Here is a 26,716-nt window from a genome sequence, read left to right as displayed (position 1 = left end):
CGCCATCGATAAGAAACATTACTGTGCAGCCGTATTCATTGATCTGGCCAAGGCTTTCGACTCTGTCAATCACCACATCCTCATCGGCAGACTCGACAGCCTTGGTTTCTCAAATGATTGCCTCGCCTGGTTCACCAACTACTTCTCTGATAGAGTTCAGTGTGACAAATCGGAGGGTCTGCTGTCCGGACCTCTGGCAGTCTCTATGGGAGTGCCACAGGGTTCAATTCTTGGACCGACTCTCTTCTCTGTATACATCAATGAGGTCGCTCTTGCTGCTGGTGAGTCTCTGATCCACCTCTACAGATGACACCATTCTGTATACTTCCGGCCCTTCTTTGGACACTGTGTTAACAACCCTCCAGGCAAGCTTCAATGCCATACAACTCTCCTTCCGTGGCCTCCAATTGCTCTTAAATACAAGTAAAACTGTATGCATGCTCTTCAACCGATCGCTACCTGCACCTACCCGCCTGTCCAACATCACTACTTTGGACGGCTCTGACTTAGAATACGTGGACAACTACAAATACTTAGGTGTCTGGTTAGACTGTAAACTCTCCTTCCAGACCCATATCAAACATCTCCAATCCAAAGTTAAATCTAGAATTGGCTTCCTATTTCACAACAAAGCATCCTTCACTCATGCTGCCAAACATACCCTTGTAAAACTGACCATCCTACCAATCCTCGACTTTGGCGATGTCATTTACAAAATAGCCTCCAATACCCTACTCAACAAATTGGATGCAGTCTATCACAGTGCAATCCGTTTTGTCACCAAAGCCCCATATACTACCCACCATTGCGACCTGTACGCTCTCGTTGGCTGGCCCTCGCTTCATACTCGTCGCCAAACCCACTGGCTCCATGTCATCTACAAGACCCTGCTAGGTAAAGTCCCCCTTATCTCAGCTCGCTGGTCACCATAGCATCTCCCACCTGTAGCACACGCTCCAGCAGGTATATCTCTAGTCACCCCCAAAACCAATTCTTTCTTTGGCCGCCTCTCCTTCCAGTTCTCTGCTGCCAATGACTGGAACGAACTACAAAAATCTCTGAAACTGGAAACACTTATCTCCCTCACTAGCTTTAAGCACCAACTGTCAGAGCAGCTCACAGATTACTGCACCTGTACATAGCCCACCTATAATTTAGCCCAAACAACTACCTCTTTCCCAACTGTATTTAATTAATTAATTTATTTTGCTCCTTTGCACCCCATTATTTTTATTTCTACTTTGCACATTCTTCCATTGCAAAACTACCATTCCAGTGTTTTACTTGCTATATTGTATTTACTTTGCCACCATGGCCTTTTTTGCCTTTACCTCCCTTCTCACCTCATTTGCTCACATTGTATATAGACTTGTTTATACTGTATTATTGACTGTATGTTTGTTTTACTGCATGTGTAACTCTGTGTCGTTGTATCTGTCGAACTGCTTTGCTTTATCTTGGCCAGGTCGCAATTGTAAATGAGAACTTGTTCTCAACTTGCCTACCTGATTAAATAGGTTAAATAAATAAATAAATAAAAAACATAGGGAAAACCCGTAGAAGCCTTAAGACACGGATCAGTGAACACCGCAGACATATACAGACAGGTGAGACAACAATTCCGCTTGCTGTTCATTTTGTACACGCTGGACATCCTATTAGTTCTCTGAGATACATTGGAATATAAATGGACAAGATATCACACAGGGGAGGGGACAATGACAGGAAACTTCTTCAAAGGGAATCTTTCTGAATCCACAGCCTCAACACACTGCTTCCTCTTGGCCTTAACGAGGAGTTTGACTTAAAACCGTTTTTATAGTTTTAAAATGACCAAATTGTGCTTTAAAAAAAAAATCCTAAATGAATAATTGTATGCATGTTACTGTAAATATTGATCACATTCCTTGTGTATGATCATACATTTTGAAACATTTAATGTTAATATTGTGAAACTGTTATACATTCTTTACCTCCTGTTTCAGGAAGTGATGTCAGCGAGTACTGCCCCTATATATAGGACCTTCCACCCCCACCTGGGATATGGATGCCTGATGAACACCTAAGGGTCAAAACGTTATAAATAAATATCACCTGGGAGCATGAGAAGCAGTGTGCGGCATTTTCCTTTCTGTTTTCCCAGGGCATAGCCAGGTAGCCAAAAGAATGGCCTGCCCAGCATTTTTATACATGACCCTAAGTATTATGGGATGTTCATTTCTTAATTAACTCAGGAACAACACTCGTATAGAAGCACCTGCTGTCAATGTACTCTGTATCCCTCATTTACTCAAGTGTTTCCATTATTTTGGCTGTTACCTGTAGCTTGAATAGGTAGGTATTTCGTTGTGTTTTAAACAAGGAAATTGAAGCTGCCTCCTTGACGTGTAGGTAGAGCATTCCAGAGCGGAGGGGCCACGTGAGAAGGCCCCGTCACCCATGCTGCAAAAGGTTTGTGGCTGGTGTTTCCACGTTGTTTGAGTCTGATGATCAGTGTATCTTCAGAAGTTGGCATATGTATTTAGGTGGATCACCCTTTAGGGCCTTAAAGGCAGTGCTGGAATAGTGCTCAATTGTCGTACTTGAGTAAAAGTAACAAGTAAAACTAAATGCTATACATCAAATCCCTTATATTAAGCAAACCAGACGGCACTATTTTTATTTTGTATTTTACGGCCAGGGGCACACGCCAGCACTCAGACATCATTTACAAATGCATTGTTTGTGTTTTGTGAGTCCGCCAGATCAGAGGCAGTAGGGAAGACATAGTGGTGGGAAAAGTACCCAATTGTCATAGTTGAATAAAAGTAAAGATACCTTAATAGAAAATGACTCAAGTAAAAGTCACCCAGTGAAATACAACTTGAGTAAAAGTCTAAAATGATTTAGTTTTAAATATACTTAAGTATCAAAAGTAAAAGTAATTTCAAATTCCTTATATTAAGCAAAGCATACGGCCACATTTTCTAGTAAAAAAAAAAAGTATTTACAGATAGCCAGGGGCACACTCCAACACTGTGTTTAGTGAATCTTCCAGATGAGAGGCAGTAGTGTGTGAACTTGAATATTTTCCTATCATGCTAAGCATTCAAAATGTAACTAATTATTTTGGGTGTCAGGTAAAATGTGTGGAGTAAAAAATACATAATTTTCTTTAGGAATGTAGTGAAGTAAAAGTAGTCAAAAATATAAATAGTGAAGTACAGATAACCCAAAAAACGACTTAAGTAGTACTTTAAAGTATTTTTACTTAAGTACTTTACAGAACTGGGAAGATAATACATAACATTGATAGGTATGGAATTAGACCATATTGCTGGCCTGCCTGGGTATTCAAAATCTAACGAGTACTTTTGGGTTTCAGGGAAAATGTATGGGAGTAAAAAGCACGTATTTTCCTTAAGAATGTAGTGGAGTAAAAGTAAAAGTTGTAAAAAAAAATATGAATTCTCAAGTAAATTACAGATCCCCCTAAAAAAAAAACTTAAGTGGTACTTCAAAGTATTTTTAATGAGTTACTTTACACCATTGGTTAAAGGTGAGCAGCAGAATCTTACTTTTGGTCCTGTATTGAACAGAAAGCCAATGGAGGTTGAATAAAACATGGGCGATGTGAGTTTTTTTTGTGTTGTTCGTGAGCATCCTGTCAGCTGCATTCTGGATCCTCTGGAGTTGAGACTCGTCTTACTGGGATGCCAGTCAGCAGTGCATTACAGCAGTCAAGCTGAGATGTTACCAGGGCAGGCACAAGCTTCTCAGCAGCCGCAACGGACAAGGACCCGATTCAAGTTGATGTTGCGCAGGTGGGAAAACAACACTCATGATGTTGCAGATGTCTGCTTCAAATGAGGCTAGAGTCTAAACACCAAGGCTTCTGCAGTTGGGAAAGCTTTGATGGTGTCATCAGCTAGCGAAAGAATGTGCTCATCTTGCTCCATGCACTCTTGGAGCCAATAAGCACAAGCTCTGTTTTAGTGCAATCCATTTTTTAGGAAGTTCAACTGCATCCATCTCTTAATTGCATCTAAACAGTTTGTCAGTTTGGTTGTTATGCTCTCAGTGTCCACTTTTGTCCTCATGTACACTGACTGTACAAAACATTAGGATAGGATAAAGTAATCCTTCTCACCCCCCCCCCCTTAAAAGATTTAGATGCACTATTGTAAAGTGGCTGCTCCACTGGATGTCATAAGGTGAATGCACCGATTTGTAAGTCGCTCTGGATAAGAGCGTCTGCTAAATGACTTAAATGTAAATGTAAATTAGGAACATCATCCTAATATTGAGTTGTACCCCCTTTTGCCCTCAGAATAACCTCGATTCATCGGGCATGGACTCGACAAGGTCTCGAAACCATTCAACTTGACACAACTCTCTTTTTAGGGCTGTCTCTGTACTGTGCCATGCATGGAAGCTGAACTAGAAGGGTTCATGCAGGTTGTTGGTAGAAAGTTACAGTAGTTATGTAGCTGTATTGAGACCACACTTTCAAGGACCTTTGATCGACAGGGCAGGTGGAAATTAATATGTAATTGCTTCAGGTGTCCAGTCCAGGTCTTTTCAAGGTTGGTATAATGGAGGCAGTTTTCAGGGAATTAGGCACAGTGCCTGAATTAAGAAAGTGATTTACACTACCGGTCAAAAGTTTTTAGAACACCTACTCATTCAAGGGTTTTTCTTTATTTTGACTATTTTCTACACTGTAGAACAATAGTAAAGACATCAAAACTCTCAAATAAAATATATGGAATCATATAGTAACCAAAAGGTGTTAAACAAATCAAAAATATATTTTTTAAAGTAGCCACCCTTTCCCTTGATAACAGCGTTGCGCACTCTTGGCATTCTCTCAACCAGCTACACCTGGAATGATTTTCCAACAGTCTTGAAGGAGTTCCCACTTGTTGGCTGCTTTTCCTTCACTCTGCGGTCCAACTCATCCCAAACCATCTCAATTGGGTTGAGATCGGGTGATTGTGGAGGGCAGGTCATCTGATGTAGTACTCCATCACACTCCTTCTTGGTCAAATAGCCCACACAGTCTGGAGATGTGTTGTGTCATTGTTCTGTTGAAAAACAAATGATAGTCCCACTCAGCCCAAACTAGATGGGATGGCGTATCGCTGCAGAAGGCTGTGGTAGCCATGCTGGTTAAGTGTGCCTTGAATTCAAAATAAATCAGACAGTGATACCAGCAAAGCACACCCACACCATATCACCTCCCCCTCCATGCTTATTTTGGGAATGTTGAGATCATCCGTTCACCCACAAAGCGTCTCACAAAGATGGGAACCAAATATCTCCAATTTGGACTCCAGACCAAAGGTCAAATTTCCACCGGTCTAATGTCCATTGCTCATGTTTTTTAGCCCAAGCAAGTCTCTTCTTATTATTGGTGTCCTTTAGTAGTGGTTTCTTTGCAGCAAGTCGACCACGACGGCCTGATTTACACAGTCTCCTCTGAACAGTTGATGTTGAGGTGTGTCTGTTACTTGAACTCTGAAGCATTTATTTGGGCTGCAATTTCTGAGGCTGGTAACTAATGAACTTATCCTCTGCAGCAGAGGTAACTCTGGGTCTTCCATGCCTGTGGTGGTCCTCATGAGAGCCAGTTTCATCATAGCGCTTGAAGGTTTTTGCGACTGCACTTGTTCATTGAAATGCATTCCAGATGACTACCTTATGAAGCTGGTTGAGAGAATGCCAAGAGTGTGCAAAGCTGTCATCAAGGCAAAGGTTGACTATTTGAAGAATCTCAAATATAAAATATATTTGGATTTGGTCAACACTTCTTTTGGTTGCTACATGACTCCATGTGTTATTTCATAGTTTGTCTTCACTATTATCCTACAATGTAGAAAATAGTACAAATAAAGAAAAATCCTTGAATGAGTAGGTGTTCTAAACCTTTGGACCAGTGGTGTATGATTTTGGTTATAGTTGAACTGAGAAGAGAGGGTCTGGATTTTATGAGCGCTGTGGGAATAGGGTTCAAGGGTCAGATTTTTGACTTCATATTTTTTTTACAATTTAAGATACAGATGTTGGAGGTGTCAATGAGAATTTGTTGAAACTGCAGCTGGGAGGCTCAGTATGAAGCAGAGGAGCAGGTCCCAAGCAAGGGGTCATTTGTACAGTACATGTCCTTGATTTTGGATGGGAAAATGTCAAGACAATTCTTGGATTGCTCAATGGAAGAGTTATCTGGGGGTTTAACATTTCTTTCCAACAGAAAATAGAATTCTGGGGTTCCCCTTTCCATTTGAAATGAGATTGGTAGTATAACTTCAGTGCCTCTTTGTATGCAGTCCAATGATATGGCATGCAGTTAGGTTTGTTTTCCTCCGTATTCTTTCCAATTTACACTCAGCAGCAGAATGTAGATATCTCCAGAGTTTTTAATGTGGCAGTGATATCAATAACTGTGCACAGTCCCTGGTTATATTGTTCAACTGCCATTTCAAGTGAGGATGAGGGAAGTAATTGCACATGAGATAATGCTTCTGTAAGTGAGTGGGAGTGACTGATATCCTTCCAGAATCTGAAATCTGTCTCTTTTTAAACAGTGCTGGTATTGGGATGGAGACAGTCAAGAGAAGGGCCCTATTGTCAGATAAGCCCAACCCAGGTAGCACATTTGGTTCCTTGGAATGTGCGAACGTACGTTTTTAGTTTCCCCATTGGTTCTGGGATTGAAGCCATATGTTTCCTGAGCAGTAAAACGGAATGTTTTCAAACGTTCTGAGAACGGAAGTGAAAACGTTGCTTGTTCTTGGAACATACATTTTTAGGTTGTTGGGAGGTTCTAAGAACATTTTTACTATGGTTCCATGAAAGTTTTTTCTGGGAGGTTTTATTAACGTTCCGAGAATGGAAAACATAGCATGCCATGGTTTTTTTTAAACTCATACAAAGCTGTTAATTTTAGTCTATTCAAACAGATCCCATTTCAAAGGAAACAGGCACTTAATAAGATCAGGTGTGGCCAATTAGTAAGCATGGCCAACCCACCTGAACACACTTAACAAGATAAAGGATAGGGAGAGTTTTGTTGAGGCTGAGAACGGAATGTATGTTTAATTAACATTCTTAAAACGTTCTTTGAATGTTACTAATGTTTTCTTGTGGTTTTTATGAAAAATTATCTTAATGTTCTGAGAACATTACTTTAAATAGAACCATTAGGAAACCTGTAGAAACGTTATGCTAAAGTACTGAAATTCCCACAGAAGAACGTTGTTCCTAATATTCTCTGAACAATTTGACAACATTACTTTATATAGAACCATGAGGAAACGTTATGCTGAAGCACTGAAATTCCCACCTAAGAAACATATGGTTCTCAGAACATTATGTGCTAGCTGGGAAGTCAACTGACTGGTTTTATATTATTCATTCATAATACTGTGAATATATAGTTTCAGACATATTGTTGCATTTTTTTTCTGGTTTGTGCAAAATTGTTAAGAATAATATAAAACCAGTCTGCACACCACCAAAGTGAATTGGGTTTGGTCTTGCCTCTTGGTTGATAGTGTTGGGGGATGGGTAATGTATTGATGCTTGAGCACCAAATCAAATTTGTTTCTATTTTTTTATATTTATGAGTCTTATTTTTGTACATATTTTTATATTGATATAGTTTTAAATGACATGATTATTTATTTGTGTTGTTCCAAATGTCTGAATAAAAATTACAGTTAGTGCAGAATGGTGCTTTTGGGGGGGGGGGAGCCATACAAACTAGAACCGCCACTGTGTACAACATTTATGCATGCGCCATTTCTGAAAAGTCCGCGCACAATACAAAAATATTGAGATGTATAAAGGCACGTCATACCACGTTCCTCGTTATAACTCAGACCGGACATAAAACGGTCCACGCGCTGAACGAGCATTTACAACTCCACCTGGAAAAAGATTCCTGTCTAAATTATTTTAGAATCTAAAAAGAGAAGGGATTTTCGCTCCTCTCACTAATGGTTGCATACTTGTTTATATGGTTGTCCTGTTTTGACTTTTATTTGTTATTAATCAGCTTTTCATCATATCCCCCATTTGCACAAAATACTTACTTGCCAGCTTGCAGTAGCCGACAACACCACCAGCAGATGTGTATATGCACGGTCTAAACTTTACAGGGAGGCGAGCACATTCTCATGTCAAATTGCATCCTGCCTAAGAACAGCCTTTAGACGTAGTATATTGGCCATATACCACAGCTCCTCGGGCCTTATTGATTAAATATCCATGAGGAGTCCTATCTCTATGACAATATATGGGCATTATGATCCTATTGATAATTACTTGAGTACTGCCAGCTGTGGGCAAACCCAATCCTATTGATCCTATTGACACTTTGTAGTCAGTGTTGACACCAGAATAAATGTCTGACTCATATCGATGCCACAGGCCATTTTCAAAATGAAAAGTTGCTTTCTAGGGGCAGTCGCTCTTTAAAATAAAAAAAATTAAAAAGACATTCAAAACAAGGCAGGGTTTTCTATTGGAATAGACTTTACTATCCCACCTCCTGTGGCTGAGCATTGTGCTGAAAGCCAAGGGGCACGGCCTGGTTAAGTAGCATTTAATAATTTGGCTGTTGCCAAGTCCCAAATAAATAGCTGTTTGAATTTGGGATGGCGCCAACTTCTTCAGTGTAGAATTTGTCATTGGCAAAACAAAATCTGCTGAGTTCTGCTTGATCACCCTGTCAAAGTTTGAGTGCTCATCACTGAACGGTTCAGTACGATTTTGTTTCTTTTTCCTCATTAGAATACCTCCATTTTAAGTAGGCCACAAAACCCTTGCCACGTATAAAACAATGGTGCCAAGAACGGAAGATGTTCTTTTGTAGAGCTGTAGTTTCACTGTCGTAACCGGGACAACTGGTACCAGATGTGGTGAGTGAGCGTGTGGCACAGGAACCACCCACACTTCTCTCTTTCACATCTACCTCAAATCATCCCCGGCCTGCACAAACCACTGTACCCAAGCATTTTCAACCATCTATGAGCTCAATGCAAGAGGGTCCTTTTTCACCAACATGTATTGCTACATAAGCTAATGTCAGCATCTTACAAAATGTCTCAAATTTAAAACGTTACTACACACACACACACACACACACACACACACACACACACACACACACAAGAATGACAACAGTGGGAAGTTAGAAGCGGAAGACAGGGGTTTATATATACAATTAGGAATTTGAATAGTAAAAAAAAGACGTATTAGGTTGCTTCTGCACCACAAGACATTTTCAAAATGTGACCACATCTTTATTTACTGAGAGCTGCACACTCAGATCCTCCACCTTAGGAATCTACGACAGTGAGAGCGGAAGAGGGGAGAGACACACACATATCTACACTACAATCAAGTACTAAAACAGCTTGTTAGTGGCGGCTGGAAGAAATAGATCCGCACCCAAAAACTGTTCAGTACAAAAGATTCACTGATCAAGAGCACCAATTAAAACGCGTCACAGTACTAACATTGTAGGGGGAAAAAGGGCCAGTGCTGCTGCTTTTGGAAAAGAGGTTTTTGTTATCCCACAGAGAAAGTCATGCAGGCTGGTTGCTAACGATGATGTCCATGTTCCGTCTTTGTCTGAAGTGTCAACAAACATTACGCCCCCACCCACACACACAGAGAGAAAAAAAATGGAATTTTTCCAGTAACCTTCAGAAACAAATGGCACAGGCAGGCAACACATACAGGCAGACAAACACACAGACACAAAGGCAGACTGTCCAAATTCCAAACCCACATTTGTACACCAAGCATTGTGTTTCGTGTAGCGGTATCGGTTGTGTTTCCTTTTGGCTTGTCATGACATTGATGTTACTCTGCTGCAATTCATTAGGCTTGTAAATGTCAATTATACATTTCATAGGTCCCCTATCATCAGTGGAATTTTAATTCAGTAAAATCCCATTTTTTCCCTCTTTGTAAAGAAATAACTAGGAGTATCATATGTATTCAATTGGTGGGCATGTGTTGAGCACAGAAAAATCACAATAACGTAGCTTACAATCTTGTTAGCGAAAATATTATTTTTCTCTAGTTTGAACTTTCCATCAACTCTAACTTGAGTATTGAACATTTGACAATTGGCTTATCCACAAGAGTTTGGGATGCTAAAAATACTAATTCTACACAACTTTTATTCTTGTTATTTAAATCCCCTCTGGGCGCCCAATCAAATGCAGCAAGTCGGGCTGTCATTTTGTTCCAACATGACCACCGTCTAGACCACAAATTCTTAGTTGGGCCTTGCAAGTTCCAAAAGCATCAAAGGGAAGTTCAGTTTTTTTTTTTTAAGTGCATTTTCTTTTGTTAAAATAAAATGAGGAGCCCCATTTCACACAAGAAGTCATATTTAAATATCAAAAATGTATTTTACTAAAAATGATTTAATTGAATTCAGATTGAAAATAGATACCATACACATTTATACTTAAAAGATATACAGTTAGCTCTAAAAGTATTGGGACAGTGACATTTTTTGTTGTTGTTATGGCTCTGTATTCCAGCACTTTGGATTGGAAATTATAGAATGACTATGACGTTAAAGGGCAGACGGTCTGCTTTAACATGAGGCTATTTTCACCCACATCGGGTGAACCGTTCAGAAATTACAGCACTTTTTGTACACAGTCCCCCCGTGTTAGGGGACCAAAAGTATAGAGACAAATTCACTTATATGTGTATTAAAGTAGTTAAACATTTAGTATTTGGTCCCATATTCCTTGCATGCACTGACTACATCAAGCTTGTTGAGTGCATTTGCTGTTGGTTTCAGATTATTTTGTGCCCAATAGAAGTTAATGGTAAATAATGTATTGTCATTTTGGAGTCACTTTTATTGTAAATAGAAATCAAATGTTTCTAAACACTTGTACATTAATGTGGATGCTACCATGATTACGGATATTCCTGAATGAATTCTAAATAATGACGAGTGAGAAAGTTAGACGCACAAATATCATACCTCCCCCTGCCCCAAAAAACTACTAACCTCCCGTTATTGTAATGGTGAGAGCTTAGCATGTCTTCGGGGTATGATATTTGTGCATCTGTCTCTCACTCATCATTAGTCACGAATCATTCAGGACTATCCGTAATCATAGTATATGTAATCATTGCGTGCTAGGAATATGGGACCAAATACTAAACTTTTGACTACTTCAATACACATAAGTGAATTTGTCCCAATACATTTGTTCCCCAAAAATGGTGAGACTACGTCCAAAAAGTGCTGTAAATTTTTCAACGGTTCCCCCGATATGGATGAAAATAGCCTCAAATTAAAGCTGACAGTCTGCACTAACTTCACAGTCATTGTATCGTTTCTAAATCCAAAGTGCTGGAGTACAGAGCCAAAACAACAACAAATGTATCAATATCCCAATACTTTTGGAGCTCACTGTATATACATAACATGTGTCTAGGTAAAAGAGCATGAACCTTGGCAGCCATATACAGGGCAAGCCTGAGCTGGAGTGAAATGTAATGAAACCAATTCCTACCAGACAGTAGTGTGGCCTGATGCTTCATTCACAAACACACAAACAAAACAAAACCACACATTAAGTCTTCAAAAGTCTAAATGGGTCCCACTATCATACGTTCCCCCGTAGATCAGCATCCACCATCTTTAAAGGTCCCCCTGAAAATGAAAGACCGATAAGGATTAGTGAAATAACAGAGGTGTCCATTGTGGGAGAAAATAATTCTGTTGATTAGAGCCTAAACGTAAAACAGCATTACTATACTATTGCGAAGGGGTGAGCTCTTCACTACAAGGACATTGTTTAGTTAATGTATTTTTTGCTTATTTATTGGATAAACCAAGTTGTATGCAGAATCCCTTTCATTTGAACCATTCATCATTCCATGCAATTAATACTATAGCTACAATGTCAATTGCACAGAATTGCATCGTTGGAAACGTAGGGCAGGGGTTCCCAAACATTTTTGCTTTGTGACCCACCAATTGAGGTGTCGTGAGTCGCGACCTACCATAAGGGTTGAGCGGTATTTTTTTTGTTTTTTAGACACAGAGATCAAAGAATAAGAAAAAAAAAGATAGAATTGTAGGAAATTGGTTTGGAAATTGCTATGTATTTTGGCATGGCTGGCGTTCTCACGCACAAAACATTACAACATGAAATGGGGGCTAAATTGTCTAGCTTTTATTTTGCGGATTGTAAATTCTCAAAGATTGTAGGCCATTATTGAAAAATGTATAGGTCCATTATCTTTGCTACATAGTTTTAGTCGTTTTAAGTTCACACTGAAAATGTTCTCCTATCCCGAAAATGTTTTTTTTATTTTTAATATCGATGTCGTCCCGCGACTCACCTGGACCCCTGTCGCCACGTAGGGTGTTCTCGGTGCTGGTCTGGATGGAGCTGGATATGTTCAAGCCGCGTTGAGGACAATTTTAGCATTTTAGCTAACCCTTTCTCTAACCTTAACCAATTTGCCGAACCTGCCACGTTAATTCTCCTAACCTGCTACGAAAAGTCACTTCTGTTAGTCAAAACCGCCAGGCCTGCCCCTGAGAACCACGTGGGTTCCGAATAACGTGATACTCCGTCAATTGCACCTCTTCCCTAATCGGTTCTGTATCCTGTTTGGTTAGTTAATTGAGTGGATGTTTGAATACAGGCCTCTGACCTAATTATTAAAGGAACCGCTTTTAACAGCAGGTGTGTCATTATTTGAGAGATCCTTGTGTGTGTGTGTGAGTGTGTAAGGTGAGCCACAGTTTTCGGTCTGTTTACAACGTTTTTTTGTTAAGAGAGGCAGCCGGCTCTCAACTACCTATACAAAAGCCATTAAACAAGCACCAACCATTTCATCAAATCACCACAATTACACATTGCCAATGCTAAAACTACAGCTACGTGTACCACCTCGTTTCATCCTTCGTACCCCAGAGAGAGTTGCTCATGCTAACCTGCAGTGTGAGGGTGTGCTCAGCCTCTCAGAGGCCCGCGGAGCCACAGAGGGACGGGTCCTCCTGCAGGGCCAGCGTCTGGTTGACAAAACTCAGCATGCCCGTCAGGGAGCTCATGTCCATCTCCTCCTGGGTCTCCTGCCTGAGGGGGGACTCTCTCTCCTCCCTCTCCTCCGACATTTTGTCCACCATGTAGGTGAGGGGGTTGAAGGAGAGGTCTGAGGCAGAGGTGGCCTCCAGTCGGCTGAGGCCCTGCCAGCTGTGGTCAGGCTGGTACGGTGTGGGGGACATGAAGGAGGTGTCCCAGGGGAGGTGCTGACCCAGGGCTTCCCGTAACGTGGCCTTCAGGTTCTGAGGGAGATCAAGGGAGGAGTCCACACTGCTGCCCTCCACGGGCCAGTCTGGAGTGTGGGTTTGAGGTGGGCGAGGAGGGGAGTGGTGTTGTATGTGGTGGGGTGAAGGGGAACGGGTGTGAGAGTGAGTGGGTGGTGGAGAAGGGTGGGAGAGTTTGTGAGGGGAGTGGGTGTGAGTGGGTGGGGAGAAGCAGGTGTGTTTATGAGGAGAGTGGGTGCATGAGTGAGTGTGTGGGGGAGAATGGTGGTGTGTGTGAGGGGGCGGAGGGGATGAGGGCAGGGTGATCTCTGGGTGAAGGTGGAACGTGGCGTGGTGGAGCTCTGTAGCTCTCTCCAGACTGGAAATTCTGGCCTGTAGGCGGGTGACTTCGGACTCCTGAAGGGATGAGAAGAGTCAGTCATTCAGTAGGATTTATTTTTTCCACCAGAGGTGTTTCCATCAACCTGACTTGTTGCGGATAAAAGGCTGTGTGTGACAACGTAGGTCACATTAAAAGCACTTTCACGCGTAATTTCCGAATAAAAAAACAAAACAAAAACAACAGAAGTTTAACTTTTCGTCACATTTTCAACTCTACCGATGGTTTTGTGACACAAACTGTTGGGATAAATAGCAAATTTGCCCAATCTGGTTTTGAGGCATGCTCTCTAGACAAGGGGCAGGTTATATGGTGAGGTCATTTTATTTGATAATTGGCAGCCAATCACCTATCATCATGTCACAAGCATTCAAATAATGGTCTACCTTCGATATTTAATGAAAATGTGCATGATCACCGTGCACTGAACCATGTGAAATGCATCATAACTCATTTAACCTGCCTATTAACGTTGAATGCTTTTCCACGTCATGGTGGTAGACCTACAACGTAACATATCATTGCGTGACTCCAAGTTTACTTCGATATGATGGTTATCATATGAATATTTGTGTATAAATGTGTTTCCACCGCAAATTGTCGCATAATCCATTTCCAAATCCAAATTCTCCTTGTCCAGCGGATTTTATTCTGTCAACATTAGGACATTTTCATTATAAATGGCCTGTTGTGACTTCTTTTATACGTCAGGTCATTCATCCGCATGAAATGGATGGATAGAAACCTGGTTACTGACAATGAGGTAAAACTGAGGTAAAACTGAGGTAAATGAGGTAAAAATCAGCTAGGCCAATAGTTAATAACATCAAATGAAATAAAGGCGCACCAGAAGAATTGAATTTTTAAATCTAGGAACCAAAGTGTTGGTCAGTGTTTCCCAGGGGACCCTAATCACATTTGAATAGAAGCTGCCCTGACTCCTTCACCATTTCTTAATACCTTGTAGAATGAGGCAATTTTTTCTCTCTAAAAATAGGAAGACAGCACAATGAAACTGGAGTATATGTTCATGCCCAGTAAGGGGAGGGGGGGGGGACACTTTCACTAGCCCAGTCCCAGGCCTACGGTACTCTACCTTGATGAGCAGGGCCTCGCGGGCGCTCTGCAGGCTGGTCTGGGTGGCGTGGAGCTGGGCCTGCAGGTGGGCCGCCTGGGCCCTGGTCTGCTCTAGCTGCAGCTGGCTCTGCTGCAGTCTGGAGGCCAGGTGCTCCTGGGAGCTCCGCAGGCTGCAGCTCATCTGCTCCGACACCTTCAGGAGCTGGCCCCGCGTCTGCTGCAGGGAGTAGAGCTGGGGGAGGGGCAACAGAGAAAGGAGGAAGGAAGGAGGAGAGCGAAGTTAGAAGCGCGTACTGTAGGAACTTTAGCAGTTATTGCATGTGTAAAAGGACTGGCGATTAGGGAAATGACGAGAAACAAAGAAGTGAAAGAGGGACTGGGGAAGAGATTGATGAGGTGATATATACAGTAGTGCCCTCAAAAACTCAACTCTGGACCTCGAAGCCAGTTCCACTGCGTCTCTCCCCCCCATTGTTCACATGAGACACCAGGTGGGTGATACTAATTATCAGGTGGGAACAGAAAAACAGCAGGCTTCGGACCTCGTAGAAGAACCCTGCAGTAGAGGACGACAGAAACGGAAGAACAGTGGCGAAAGAGGAAGATGGGAGTGTGCGTGTGAGAGAGAAAGAGACAGCCAAATGAACAGACAGAGATGGACAGAGGCTGCATAGACATCCACAGTTCCTGGGGCCCCGTTGTACCTCCTTGCTGTGCTGTTCCCTCTCCTGCTCCAGCTCCTGCTGTAGGGAGGAGATGGTGACTTGCAGTCTGGCTTCCCCCTGGACCCAGCGGCCCTCCCTGGCAGACAGCTTCTCCTCTAGACTCCTCACCTGCGCCTCCTATATGAGACCCAACAACACAGTTAAGGTCATCATCTGGCCATAGAAGAATGAACAGAAATACCACAATTTGTTATTATGGATAAACAGCAAGAATACATGGATTTATTGGGCATTTACAGACAACCAAATGAAGGTTTCACCTTTTCCCTGGCATGTTGAGTGATGCTGTCCAGCTCTTCGGTCAGGCTCTCGCAGCGAGTCTGTGTGTCCCGCAGCTCTTGCGTTGTTCTCTGCAGCTCCTCCTGACACACACGCAGGTTCTGGCCCTGCTCCAGAGAGTCCTGGAGCAAAAGGTCAAAGGTTAAATCAGACGGAGTCTAGACGGTCAGTCCATAGATTTTTTTAGAGCATTTACTTTATGGATTACTCCAAATAGACATTAAGATAGTTTAGGGTTCATTCTGTGGTTCATTCAAAAAGGTTCCCGGAAAGGGAACACTGAACAATGCATGATAGTCCATTATGAGGTTATCGATCCAGAGACATCTTGCCAATTGCTATAGCTTCTAAGTTGAATGCTGTCGGTGGTATTTATTTAACTTCTCTGTTCAACCATCTATCTGTCCCTCCATGAGAATAATGATACCATAAGTATTACCCATCTTTCCGTACTTCAACTTAAGCCTCCATCTATCAACAGATCCATTCATCGCCTCATCCCACCATACCTTCTCGGAATCCTCCTTCCCTTGTAGTTGTGCCTTTAGCAGGTCTAACCTCTCACTCAAAAACGCCACCTGGGGAGGCAAAACATGAGGCGATAGTCAACTACAGTACTTCAGCTATAACACTATAGCAGAACGGAGAGTACTTCTAACGGGAATATGCTTTTCCAGGGGCAACAAATGAATTGAATTACACAGATGGAAGAATAGAGGTGTGTGTGTAATGGGGCCTTTTACCCGTTTGTCTCGGGCTTTGACCTCTCCCTCTCTCTGGTCCAGAGTCTGCTGTAGGGCCTGAACCTTCTTGTCCATCTCCACCTTATGGTCTCTGATGGCCACGTCCAACTGGCCCAGCTGAGGAAGAGGGAGACACGCATATGAGAGAAGCTCTGGATTTCTTCGCATTCCACTCATTAAAGACTATGACCATATTCAAGTGGAATAAACCTCATATGGCACGCCATGAAATGTTGCCTCCGTTTAGTGTGTGTGTGTGTGTGTGTACGTACCAGCTGTGCTCTCTGCTGGAGCTCCCCCTGTCTCTCCTTCAATGCTGTGTCCATGTCCAACACCTCGTGGTTCCTCTCCTCCAACTCCCTCTGGCTTTCCCTGCAGTGCACACGCACACACACAGTGAAATCACTGTACACCAGGGGCATGTCCTATTTCACACAGAAGATCTCAACAGCTGATCGCAGCTGTGTAGCAGGCATTTTGTTTCACACACACACACACACACACACACACACGGGACTCAAAGGAAAACTACTTGAGACTAACGCAGCGATATTGTGCGTGTTTGAGATCAGTGGTTTAGACTTCAATGTAGTTGATGTGAAAATCCCCTTGCATCCCAAATAACTACTCATTGTGTGGTCAAGACGGGTGATTCTGCGCAGTGCCTTGCTCAAAATGACCCCCCCCCAAACATACTTTCTTTTTTTAGGCCTTTACTTTTACATACATTTCTTGAATTATATTGCATCAGTGGTTGAGGTTCAGCAATGTAGCTGCTCAATAGGGTTTACAGATCAGGTGTTACTGTTCCTGTTATATGTTTGAATGACAGTGAGAGATAATCCACTTGTAAAACTGTCAAAGCTTCACAATAATACCTAGCCATTACATTCACCTAATTAGAACGTGCCCTTAGACAGTTTGTGACACCGTCATATTGGCTGGTGGCATGTTGGGTGGGGGACAATTGTGTATTTAACAAAGATGTTCACCAGAAATGAACTGGTTGGTGTCAGATGGAGGGTTTTAATCCATAGCAGACAGATACGAGTGATATTATAACTCCTGTTCTGTGTTCCTATTTACACAAAGAGATCATGTGAATAAAATCATTTTACGAATCGTTTTATGAGTCCCGTGGGTGCTTGGTATCCGTGTGGGCCGTGTGTGTGTGCCACCAAAGTAAACTGCAGTTTGTTCACTGACTGCAACAAAACCTCAAAACAATACACAATTTATTATGAAAATAATACATTTCAACAAAATAATAAGAGCATGATACATATTATGAATGCCAGAGGCTAGCTCAGCCAGGGGCTAGCTCAGCCAGAGGCTAGCTCAGCCAGGGGCTAGGTCAGCCAGAGGCTAGCTCAGCCAGAGGCTAGCTCAGCCAGGGGCTAGCTCAGCCAGGGGCTAGGTCAGCCAGGGGCTAGGTCAGCCAGAGGCTAGCTCAGCCAGAGGCTAGCTCAGGCAGGGGCTAGCTCAGGCAAGGGGCTAGCTCAGCCAGGGGCTAGCTCAGCCAGGGGCTAGGTCAGCCAGAGGCTAGCTCAGCCAGAGGCTAGCTCAGCCAGGGGCTAGGTCAGCCAGGGGCTAGCTCAGCCAGGGGCTAGCTCAGCCAGAGGCTAGCTCAGCCAGGGGCTAGCTCAGCCAGGGGCTAGGTCAGCCAGAGGCTAGCTCAGGCAGGGGCTAGCTCAGGCAAGGGGCTAGCTCAGGCAGGGGCTAGGTAAGCCAGAGGCTAGCTCAGGCAGGGGCTAGCTCAGCCAGGGGCTAGGTCAGCCAGAGGCTAGGTCAGCCAGTGGCTAGCTCAGCCAGAGGCTAGCTCAGCCAGAGGCTAGCTCAGCCAGAGCCTAACTACACATAGCTAGCCTATTCTCTTGATGATGAGCTCACATCAGGTTTTAGTGCAAAGAAAAGTTACGTTATTTAACATTGCAACTAATGCTCAACAAACACAAATGTGCACAGTACATAATATTTACTTATATATTTCTAGACATATTACATAATATATTATATTTACTAATTATATAATCAAATGTGACAGTTAAAGACTAAAAAGGTCACCCAAAATCAATTATTCTTAAACCTGACCAAAGAACGTCTAAACATATGACTTTTGATTTCAGTCTTCCCAAATCGCCCGTCAACGAGGTCTCAGACACAAATCCACAGACCTTGACCTGTCAGTGGTTGCCATGGTTACACGGTCCATTGAAAGCGTGTGTGACTTCCGGCGTGTGGGCAGGGCTTCTTCAATGATATGAATATCTTTACCTTCAAAACTGCTCTGCAAAAATTACTTGGATTTTTATTTATGTGTTCTGAGTTTATTTTGTTTAGGAAGCATTTCCTAAAGATTTGAGGGGAGACGTGTTCTATTCAGCAGAGCAACAAATGGACAACCCCGGTCAAGGCCCCTCCCCCCGTCGGGAGGTTGGCAGAGAGAGGCTCACCTGAGCTCGGCCGACAATTTCTCCAGTGATGTCTGTCGTTCGTCTGCGCTGACCTGCGTGTGCTGTAACAGCTCTCTCAGCTCCTGTAGGTTCTCTAGGGTGTCGTGCATCTCACCGCGCACCCCCTGTAGCTGTCCCTCCAGAGTCTCCGCCCGCTGCACAGAGTTCCGCCTGTCCTCCTCGCAGCGGTGGAGCTTCTCCTCCAAGTCCACAACTGCAAGGGGGAGGGAGGAGGGGAGAAAGGGCTTCCACGATGACTATAGATGTGGTAGAGAGGTCAGTGGAATGCAGACCGTGGCGGATATATACAGTAATCACGAAAAATCGAAATAAAATTGGCCCCAACTTTGATTGAATGAAGAATTGAAGAAAGAACAGAAACTAAAATAATCTCCAATCCCCCCCCCCCCCCCTAGTGTGTTTTACCCGCGTCATTCTTCTTCTCCAGTAGGCCCTGGGTCTGCTGCAGGGTCTCCTCCATGCAGCTGAGCTGGGAGGACTTCATGCTGGCGTCCTTCCGCAGCCTTTGCAGCTCCTGCTCCATGGATGACAGCTCCCCACGACACCGATTCATCTCAGACGACAGCTGACTGGAATACACACGCGCACACAGTTAGGATACTTGTTAGGATACTTGTATGCCAACACGGACAAGATACATGTACAGATGACATGCAGAGATTCACACCCTGCACTCACACACATCCTAGACACCCTCCATCTGGCCCCTACCGAACTGTGCACAAATGTGCCCGCATTAGGAATCCTCTCAGCAACCTAGGCCACTGCACTACCCGCAAAAAAAAAAAAAAAAATGGAGCCAACTCAGGTTCTATATGACTTGGACAGAACTAGAGTACTAACCGAGTAACCTGAACTAGAGTACTAACCTGAACTAGAGTACTAACTGAGTAACAATAACTAGAGTACTAACTGAGTAACCTGAACTAGAGTACTAACCTGAACTAGAGTACTAAATGAGTAACAATAACTAGAGTACTAACTGATTAACCTGAAAAGTACTGAGTAACCTGAACTACAGTACTAACTGAGTAACCTGAACTACAGTACTAACTGAGTAACCTGAACAACAGTACTAACGGATTAACCTGAACAGTACTAACTGACTAACAACAAGTAGAGTAGAGTACTAACTGACTAACAACAAGTAGAGTACTAACTGACTAACAACAAGTAGAGTAGAGTACTAACTGACTAACAACAAGTAGAGTACTAACTGACTAACAACAAGTAGAGTACTAACTGACTAACAACAACTACAGTACTAAGTAACTTGAACTAGAGTACTAACTGAGTAACTTGAACTAGAGTACTAACTGAGTCACCTGAACTAGAGTACTAACTGAGTAACCTGAACTAGAGTACTAACTGAGTAACCTGAACTAGAGTACTAACTGAGTAACCTGAACTAGAGTACTAACTGAGTAACAACTACTATACTAATTAAGTAACCTGAACTACAGTACTAACTGAGTAACCTGAACTAGAATACTAACTGAGTAACCTGAACTAGAGTGCTAACTGAGTAACCAGAGTTAGAACTCTGAGTAAGATCTCTGTATCGATCCTCCCTAAGTAGTGATTTAATAGACAAAGCAATGTTCTTTCCTAGTCAAAGTGCTCCTCTATGCTTCGCTATGCTCCCTCATTAAGTGTTAAACTCCACCCTAAAATAAGCTCTCGCTCTAAGGAGAACGCTTCAGAGTGGAGCGGTGTATATATACCCCCAATATATACCCCCTGACAAAGGGAGGAGCGCGTGGGGGGGTGGGGGGGTGGAGATGAGACACACACAATAAACCCCCTGGTTGTTGAGGCACTAGAGTCATGGGACTGTCTTATTCTGTCAGCACTATGCCGATGGGAACATTTCTCTCCTCCTCGCTCTCTTTCTGCTACAGGGCAGGAACTGCTCGGTCTGGCCTGAACTCCAACCACTCCCACTGACCGACAGAGAACAGTTGCAATATACACACGGAGAGGATTTTGTGAGGTCTTATCTTAAGGTCATACAAAGTTAGTATGATATGCATCAACGTGGCGCAAAAGCTTGAAAATTATTTGACACTATCTTTCAACGGCTCAGATATCATAAAAAATGTGTTTGTTTTGGGGGGTAAGCAAAACAAATAAGCTTTTTTGAATGGCTTCATTAACGAATCAGACGTTAGTGCAATGTCTGAATTCAATCACATTTAGTGAATTGTGTGACTGAAGCATTCTATATCAAACTAAGCAATGACAAATGCTTAATTGGAATAAATACAAAATCTTCTGTCGTGTCTTACGTGACAGAGCCAGAGAGCTGTGCAGCCTGTCGCCTCTTCTCCTGCACCTCCTTGTCAGCCTCCTGCACCACCTCCTCTCTCCTCCTCAGCTCCTCCTCCAGAGACAAGCGCGCCCGCTCCACCTCCTGCTCCAATGCAGACACCTGGCAACAAATATCATTCATATTATACAGTAGCAGTCAAAAATTCAGACACATCTACACTCATTCAAGGGTTTTCCTATCTTTTTACCATTTTCTACATTGTAGAATAATAGTGGAGACATCACAACTATGAAATAACACATATGGAATCATGTAGTAAGTAGTAGTAACCAAAAAACAAAAAAGTGTTAAAGATCTTCAAAGTAGCCACTCTTTGCCTTGATGACAGCTTTTGCACACTCTTGGCATTCTAAATCACTAAAGTTGGAGACTTATACAGTTGATGTCGGAAGTTTACATACACCTTAGCCAAATACATTTAAACTCAGTTTCACAATTCCTGACATTTAATCCTAGTAAAAATTCCCTGTCTTAGGTGAGCTAGGATCACCACTTAATTTTAAGAATGTGAAACGTCAGAATAATAGCAGACAGAATGATTTATTTCAGCTTTTATTTCTTTCATCATATCCCCAGCGGGTCAGAAGATTACATACACTCAATTAGTATTTGGTAGCATTGCCTTTCAATTGCTTAACTTGGGTCAAACGTTTTGGGTAGCCTTTCACAGGCTTCCCACAATAAGTTGGGTGAATTTTGGCACATTCCTCTTGGCAGAAATGGTGTGACTGAGTCAGGTTTGTCGGCCTCCTTGCTCGAACACGCTTTTTCAGTTCTGCCCACACATTTCCTATGGGATTGAGGTCAGGGCTTTGTGATGGCCACTCCAACACCTCGACTTTGTTGTCCTTAAGCCATTTTGCCACAACATTGGAAGAATGCTTGGGGTCATTTGTCCATTTGGAAGACCCATTAGGAATCAAGCTTGAACTTCCTGACTGATGTCTTGAGATGTTACTTCAATATATCCACAATTTTCCTCCCTCAAGATTAGCATCTTTTTTGTGAAGTGCACCAGTCCCTCCTGCAGCAAAGCACCATCACAACATGATACTGCCACCCCCATGCTTCACAGTTGGGATGGTGTTCTTCCGCTTGCAAGCCTCCCCCTTTTTCCTTCAAACATAACGATGGTCATTATGGCCAAACAGTTCCATTTTTGTTTCATCAGACCAGGGAACATTTCTCCAAAAAGTATGATTTTTGTTCCCATGTGCAGTTGCAAACCGTAGTCTGGCGGTTTTGGAACAGTGGCTTCTTCCTTGCTGAGTTTCAGGTTGTCGATATGGGACTCGTTTTACTGTGGATATAGATACTTTTGTACCTGTTTCCTCCAGCATCTTCACAAGGTCCTTTGCTGTTGTTCTGGGATTGATTTGCACTTTTCGCACCAAAGTACGTTCATCTCTAGGAGACAGAATGAGTCTCATTCCTGAGCGGTATGATGGCTGCATGGTCCCATGGTGTTTATACTTGCGTACTATTGTTTGTGCAGATGATAGTGGTACCTTCAGGCGTTTGGAAATTGCTCCCAAGGATGAACCAGACATGTGGAGGTATACAAAAACAATTTGTGAGGTCTTGGCTGATTTCTCTTGATTTTCCCATGATGTCAAGCAAAGAGGCACTGAGTTTGAAGGTAGGCTTTGAAATACATCTACAGGTACACCTCCAATTGACTCAAATGATGTCAATTAGCCTATCAGAAGCTTCTAAAGCCATGACATCATTTTCTGGAATTTTCCAAGCTGTTTAAAGGCACAGTCAACTTAGTGTATGTAAACTTCTGACCCACTGGAATTGTGATACAGTGAATTATAAGTTAAATAATCTGTCTTTAAACAATTGTTGGATAAATTATTTTTGTCATGCACAAAGTAGATGTCCTAACTGACTTGCCAAAACTATAGTTTGTTAACAAGACATTTGTGGAGTGGTTGAAAAATAAGTTTTAATGACTCCAACCTAAGTGGATGTAAACTTCCGACTTCAACTGCATCACCCTCACTAACTTTAAGCGTCAGCTGTCAGAGCAGCTTACCGATCACTGCAGCTGTACATAGCCCATCTGTAAATAGCCCATCCAACCAACTACATACCCCATCCCCATATTTGTTTTCCTGCTCTTTTGCACACCAGTATTTCTACTTGCACAACCTCATCTGCACATATATCACTCCAGTGTAAATTGCTAAATTGTAATTACTTCGCCACTATTAACCTATTTATTGCCTTACCTCCTTACTTCATTTACACACACTGTATACAGATGTTTCTATTGTGTTAATGACTGTACGTTTGTTTATCCCATGTGTAACTCTGTGTTGTTTTTGTCACACTGCTTTGCTTTATCCTGGCCAGGTCACAGTTGTAAATGAGAACTTGTTCTCAACTGGCCTACCAGGTAAAATAAAAGGTGAAATATTTTTTTTTTTTTAAATTCAACCAGCTTCACCTGGAATGCTTTTCCAACAGTCTTGAAGGAGTTCCCACATATGCTAAGCACTTCTTGACTGCTTTTCCTTCACTCTGCGGTCCGACTCATCCCAAACCATCTCAATTGGCAGGCTTGTTTTCGAGTTGCTGTGCGTTTTGTTGCCAACCTATTTTGCTACCTGACAACTTTACGGTTTTCACTTTTTAATTACCGTTCATATATTTATTTATTTTTTCCTCAACTTTTTCACTCTGGACGCTTTATCTGGACACGATTCGTCAGGACCTCCAACAGCCGAAGCTAAGTAGTAACATTAACATGATGCCTTCTAATTGCAGCCGCTGTGCTCGCCTTACGGCGAGGATAGCTGTACTGCAAGCCCAGCTTCAGACGCAATCGTTAGGCAAGGGTAATTTCAGTGTAGGAAAGGATGAAACAGCGTCTGTGCCACCAGTAAGTACAGATAGTAGTATAAATCCCCTGGCACAGTCCCCGCAGCCGGACAACTTTCTCACGGTTTCTGGAAGGAAATGCTGTAGGAACGCTCAACCGGTGTCGCTCATTCAGCCGACAGAAACTTTCAACCGGTTTTCCCCATTAAGCAGCGGGTCGGTGTCAGAGGCCGAGTCTTCTCTGGTCTCTACTCCTCCCGTTACGGGGTCTGAGACGCCGAAGCTTCCCACCATTAGCTCTGACAAATTGAAAACTCTAGTCATTGGCGACTCCATTACCCGCAGTATTAGACTTAAAGCGAATCATCCAGCGATCATACACTGTTTACCCGGGGGCAGGGCTACCGACGTTAAGGCTAATCTGAAGATGGTGCTGGCTAAAGCTAAAACTGGCGAGTGTAGAGAGTATAGAGATATTGTTATCCACGTCGGCACCAACGATGTTAGGATGAAACAGTCAGAGATCACCAAGCGCAACATAGCTCCTGCGTGCATATCAGCTAGAAAGATGTGTCGGCATCGAGTAATTGTCTCTGGCCCCCTCCCAGTTAGGGGGAGTGATGAGCTCTACAGCAGAGTCTCACAACTCAATCGCTGGTTGAAAACTGTTTTCCGCCCCTCCCAAAAGATAGAATTTGTAGATAATTGGCCCTCTTTCTGGGACTCACCCATAAACAGGACCAAGCCTGACCTGCTGAGGAGTGACGGACTCCATCCTAGCTGGAGGGGTGCTCTCATCTTATCTACCAACATAGACAGGGCTCTAACTCCTCTAGCTCCACAATGAAATAGGGTGCAGGCCAGGCAGCAGGCTGTTAGCCAGCCTGCCAGCATAGTGGAGTCTGCCACTAGCATAGTCAGTGTAGTCTGCTCAGCTATCACCATTGAGACCGTGTCTGTGCCTCGACCTAGGTTGGGCAAAACTAAACATGGCGGTGTTCGCCTTAGCAATCTCACTAGGATAAAGACCACCTCCATTCCTGTCATTACTGAAAGAGATCATGATACCTCACATCTCAAAATAGGGCTACTTAATGTTAGATCCCTTACTTCAAAGGCAATTATAGTCAATGAACTAATCACTGATCATAATCTTGATGTGATTGGCCTGACTGAAACATGGCTTAAGCCTGATGAATTTACTGTGTTAAATGAGGCCTCACCTCCTGGCTACACTAGTGACCATATCCCCGTGCATCCCGCAAAGGCGGAGGTGTTGCTAACATTTACGATAGCAAATTTCAATTTACAAAAAAAAAAATGCGTTTTCGTCTTTTGAGCTTCTAGTCATGAAATCTATGCAGCCTACTCAATCACTTTTTATAGCTACTGTTTACAGGCCTCCTGGGCCATATACAGCGTTTCTCACTGAGTTCCCTGAATTCCTATCGGACCTTGTAGTCATTGCAGATAATATTCTAATCTTTGGTGACTTTAATATTCACATGGAAAAGTCCACAGACCCACTCCAAAAGGCTTTCGGAGCCATCATCGACTCAGTGGGTTTTGTCCAACATATCTCTGGACCCACTCACTGTCACAGTCATACGCTGGACCTAGTTTTGTCCCATGGAATAAATGTTGTGGATCTTAATGTTTTCCTCATAATCCTGGACTATCGGACCACCATTTTATTACGTTTGCAATTGCAACAAATAATCTGCTCAGACCCCAACCAAGGAACATCAAAAGTCGTGCTATAAATTCACAGACAACACAAAGATTCCTTGATGCCCTTCCAGACTCCCTCTGCCTACCCAAGGACGCCAGAGGACAAAAATCCGTTAACCACCTAACTGAGGATCTCAATTTAACCTTGCGCAATACCCTAGATGCAGTTGCACCCCTAAAAACAAAAAAATGTCTCATAAGAAACTAGCTCCCTGGTACACAGAAAATACCCGAGCTCTGAAGCAAGCTTCCAGAAAATTGGAACGGAAATGGCGCCACACCAAACTGGAAGTCTTCCGACTAGCTTGGAAGGACGGTACCGTGCAGTACCGAAGAGCCCTTACTGCTGCTCGATCATCCTATTTTCTAACTTAATTGAGGAAAATAAGAACAATCCGAAATTCCTTTTTGATACTGTCGCAAAGCTAACTAAAAAGCAGCATTCCCCAAGAGAGGATGACTTTCACTTTAGCAGTGATAAATTCATGAACTTCTTTGAGGAAAAGATTATGATTATTAGAAAGCAAATTACGGACTCCTCTTTAAACCTGCGTATTCCTCCAAACCTCAGTTGTCCTGAGTCTGTACAACTCTGCCAGGACCTAGGATCAAGAGAGACGCTCAAGTCTTTTAGTACTATATCTCTTGACACAATGATGAAAATAATCATGGCCTCTAAACCTTCAAGCTGCATACTGGACCCTATTCCAACTAAACTACTGAAAGAGCTGCTTCCTGTGCTTGGCCCTCCTATGTTTAACATAATAAACGGCTCTCTATCCACTGGATGTGTACCAAACTCACTAAAAGTGGCAGTAATAAAGCCTCTCTTGAAAAA

General features: G+C 42.8%; 1 protein-coding gene across 2 annotated transcripts in view; it reads right to left on the bottom strand.

Moving 5' to 3' along the window:
* Positions 1-10,389: 10,389 nt before the first annotated feature.
* Positions 10,390-26,716, bottom strand: part of ccdc18 (coiled-coil domain containing 18) — a 43,974-nt gene continuing 27,647 nt past the window's right edge. For both annotated transcript variants that reach the window (XM_065013307.1, XM_029642245.2), the window contains exons 17-27: positions 21,275-21,417; positions 19,392-19,555; positions 18,966-19,179; positions 16,785-16,884; positions 16,513-16,629; positions 16,279-16,347; positions 15,751-15,891; positions 15,470-15,607; positions 14,785-14,997; positions 12,977-13,705; positions 10,390-11,680 (exon numbers count right to left, since the gene is read on the bottom strand). In XM_065013307.1, the coding sequence (XP_064869379.1) occupies positions 13,004-13,705; positions 14,785-14,997; positions 15,470-15,607; positions 15,751-15,891; positions 16,279-16,347; positions 16,513-16,629; positions 16,785-16,884; positions 18,966-19,179; positions 19,392-19,555; positions 21,275-21,417 (2,001 nt within the window). In that variant the 3' untranslated portion in view covers positions 10,390-11,680; positions 12,977-13,003. The remainder of the gene's footprint in view (positions 11,681-12,976; positions 13,706-14,784; positions 14,998-15,469; positions 15,608-15,750; positions 15,892-16,278; positions 16,348-16,512; positions 16,630-16,784; positions 16,885-18,965; positions 19,180-19,391; positions 19,556-21,274; positions 21,418-26,716) is intronic.

Source organism: Oncorhynchus nerka, linkage group LG9b, assembly GCF_034236695.1.
Source record: "Oncorhynchus nerka isolate Pitt River linkage group LG9b, Oner_Uvic_2.0, whole genome shotgun sequence".
Lineage (NCBI taxonomy): Eukaryota > Metazoa > Chordata > Actinopteri > Salmoniformes > Salmonidae > Oncorhynchus > Oncorhynchus nerka.
This window is presented reverse-complemented; position numbering and strand designations above follow the sequence as displayed.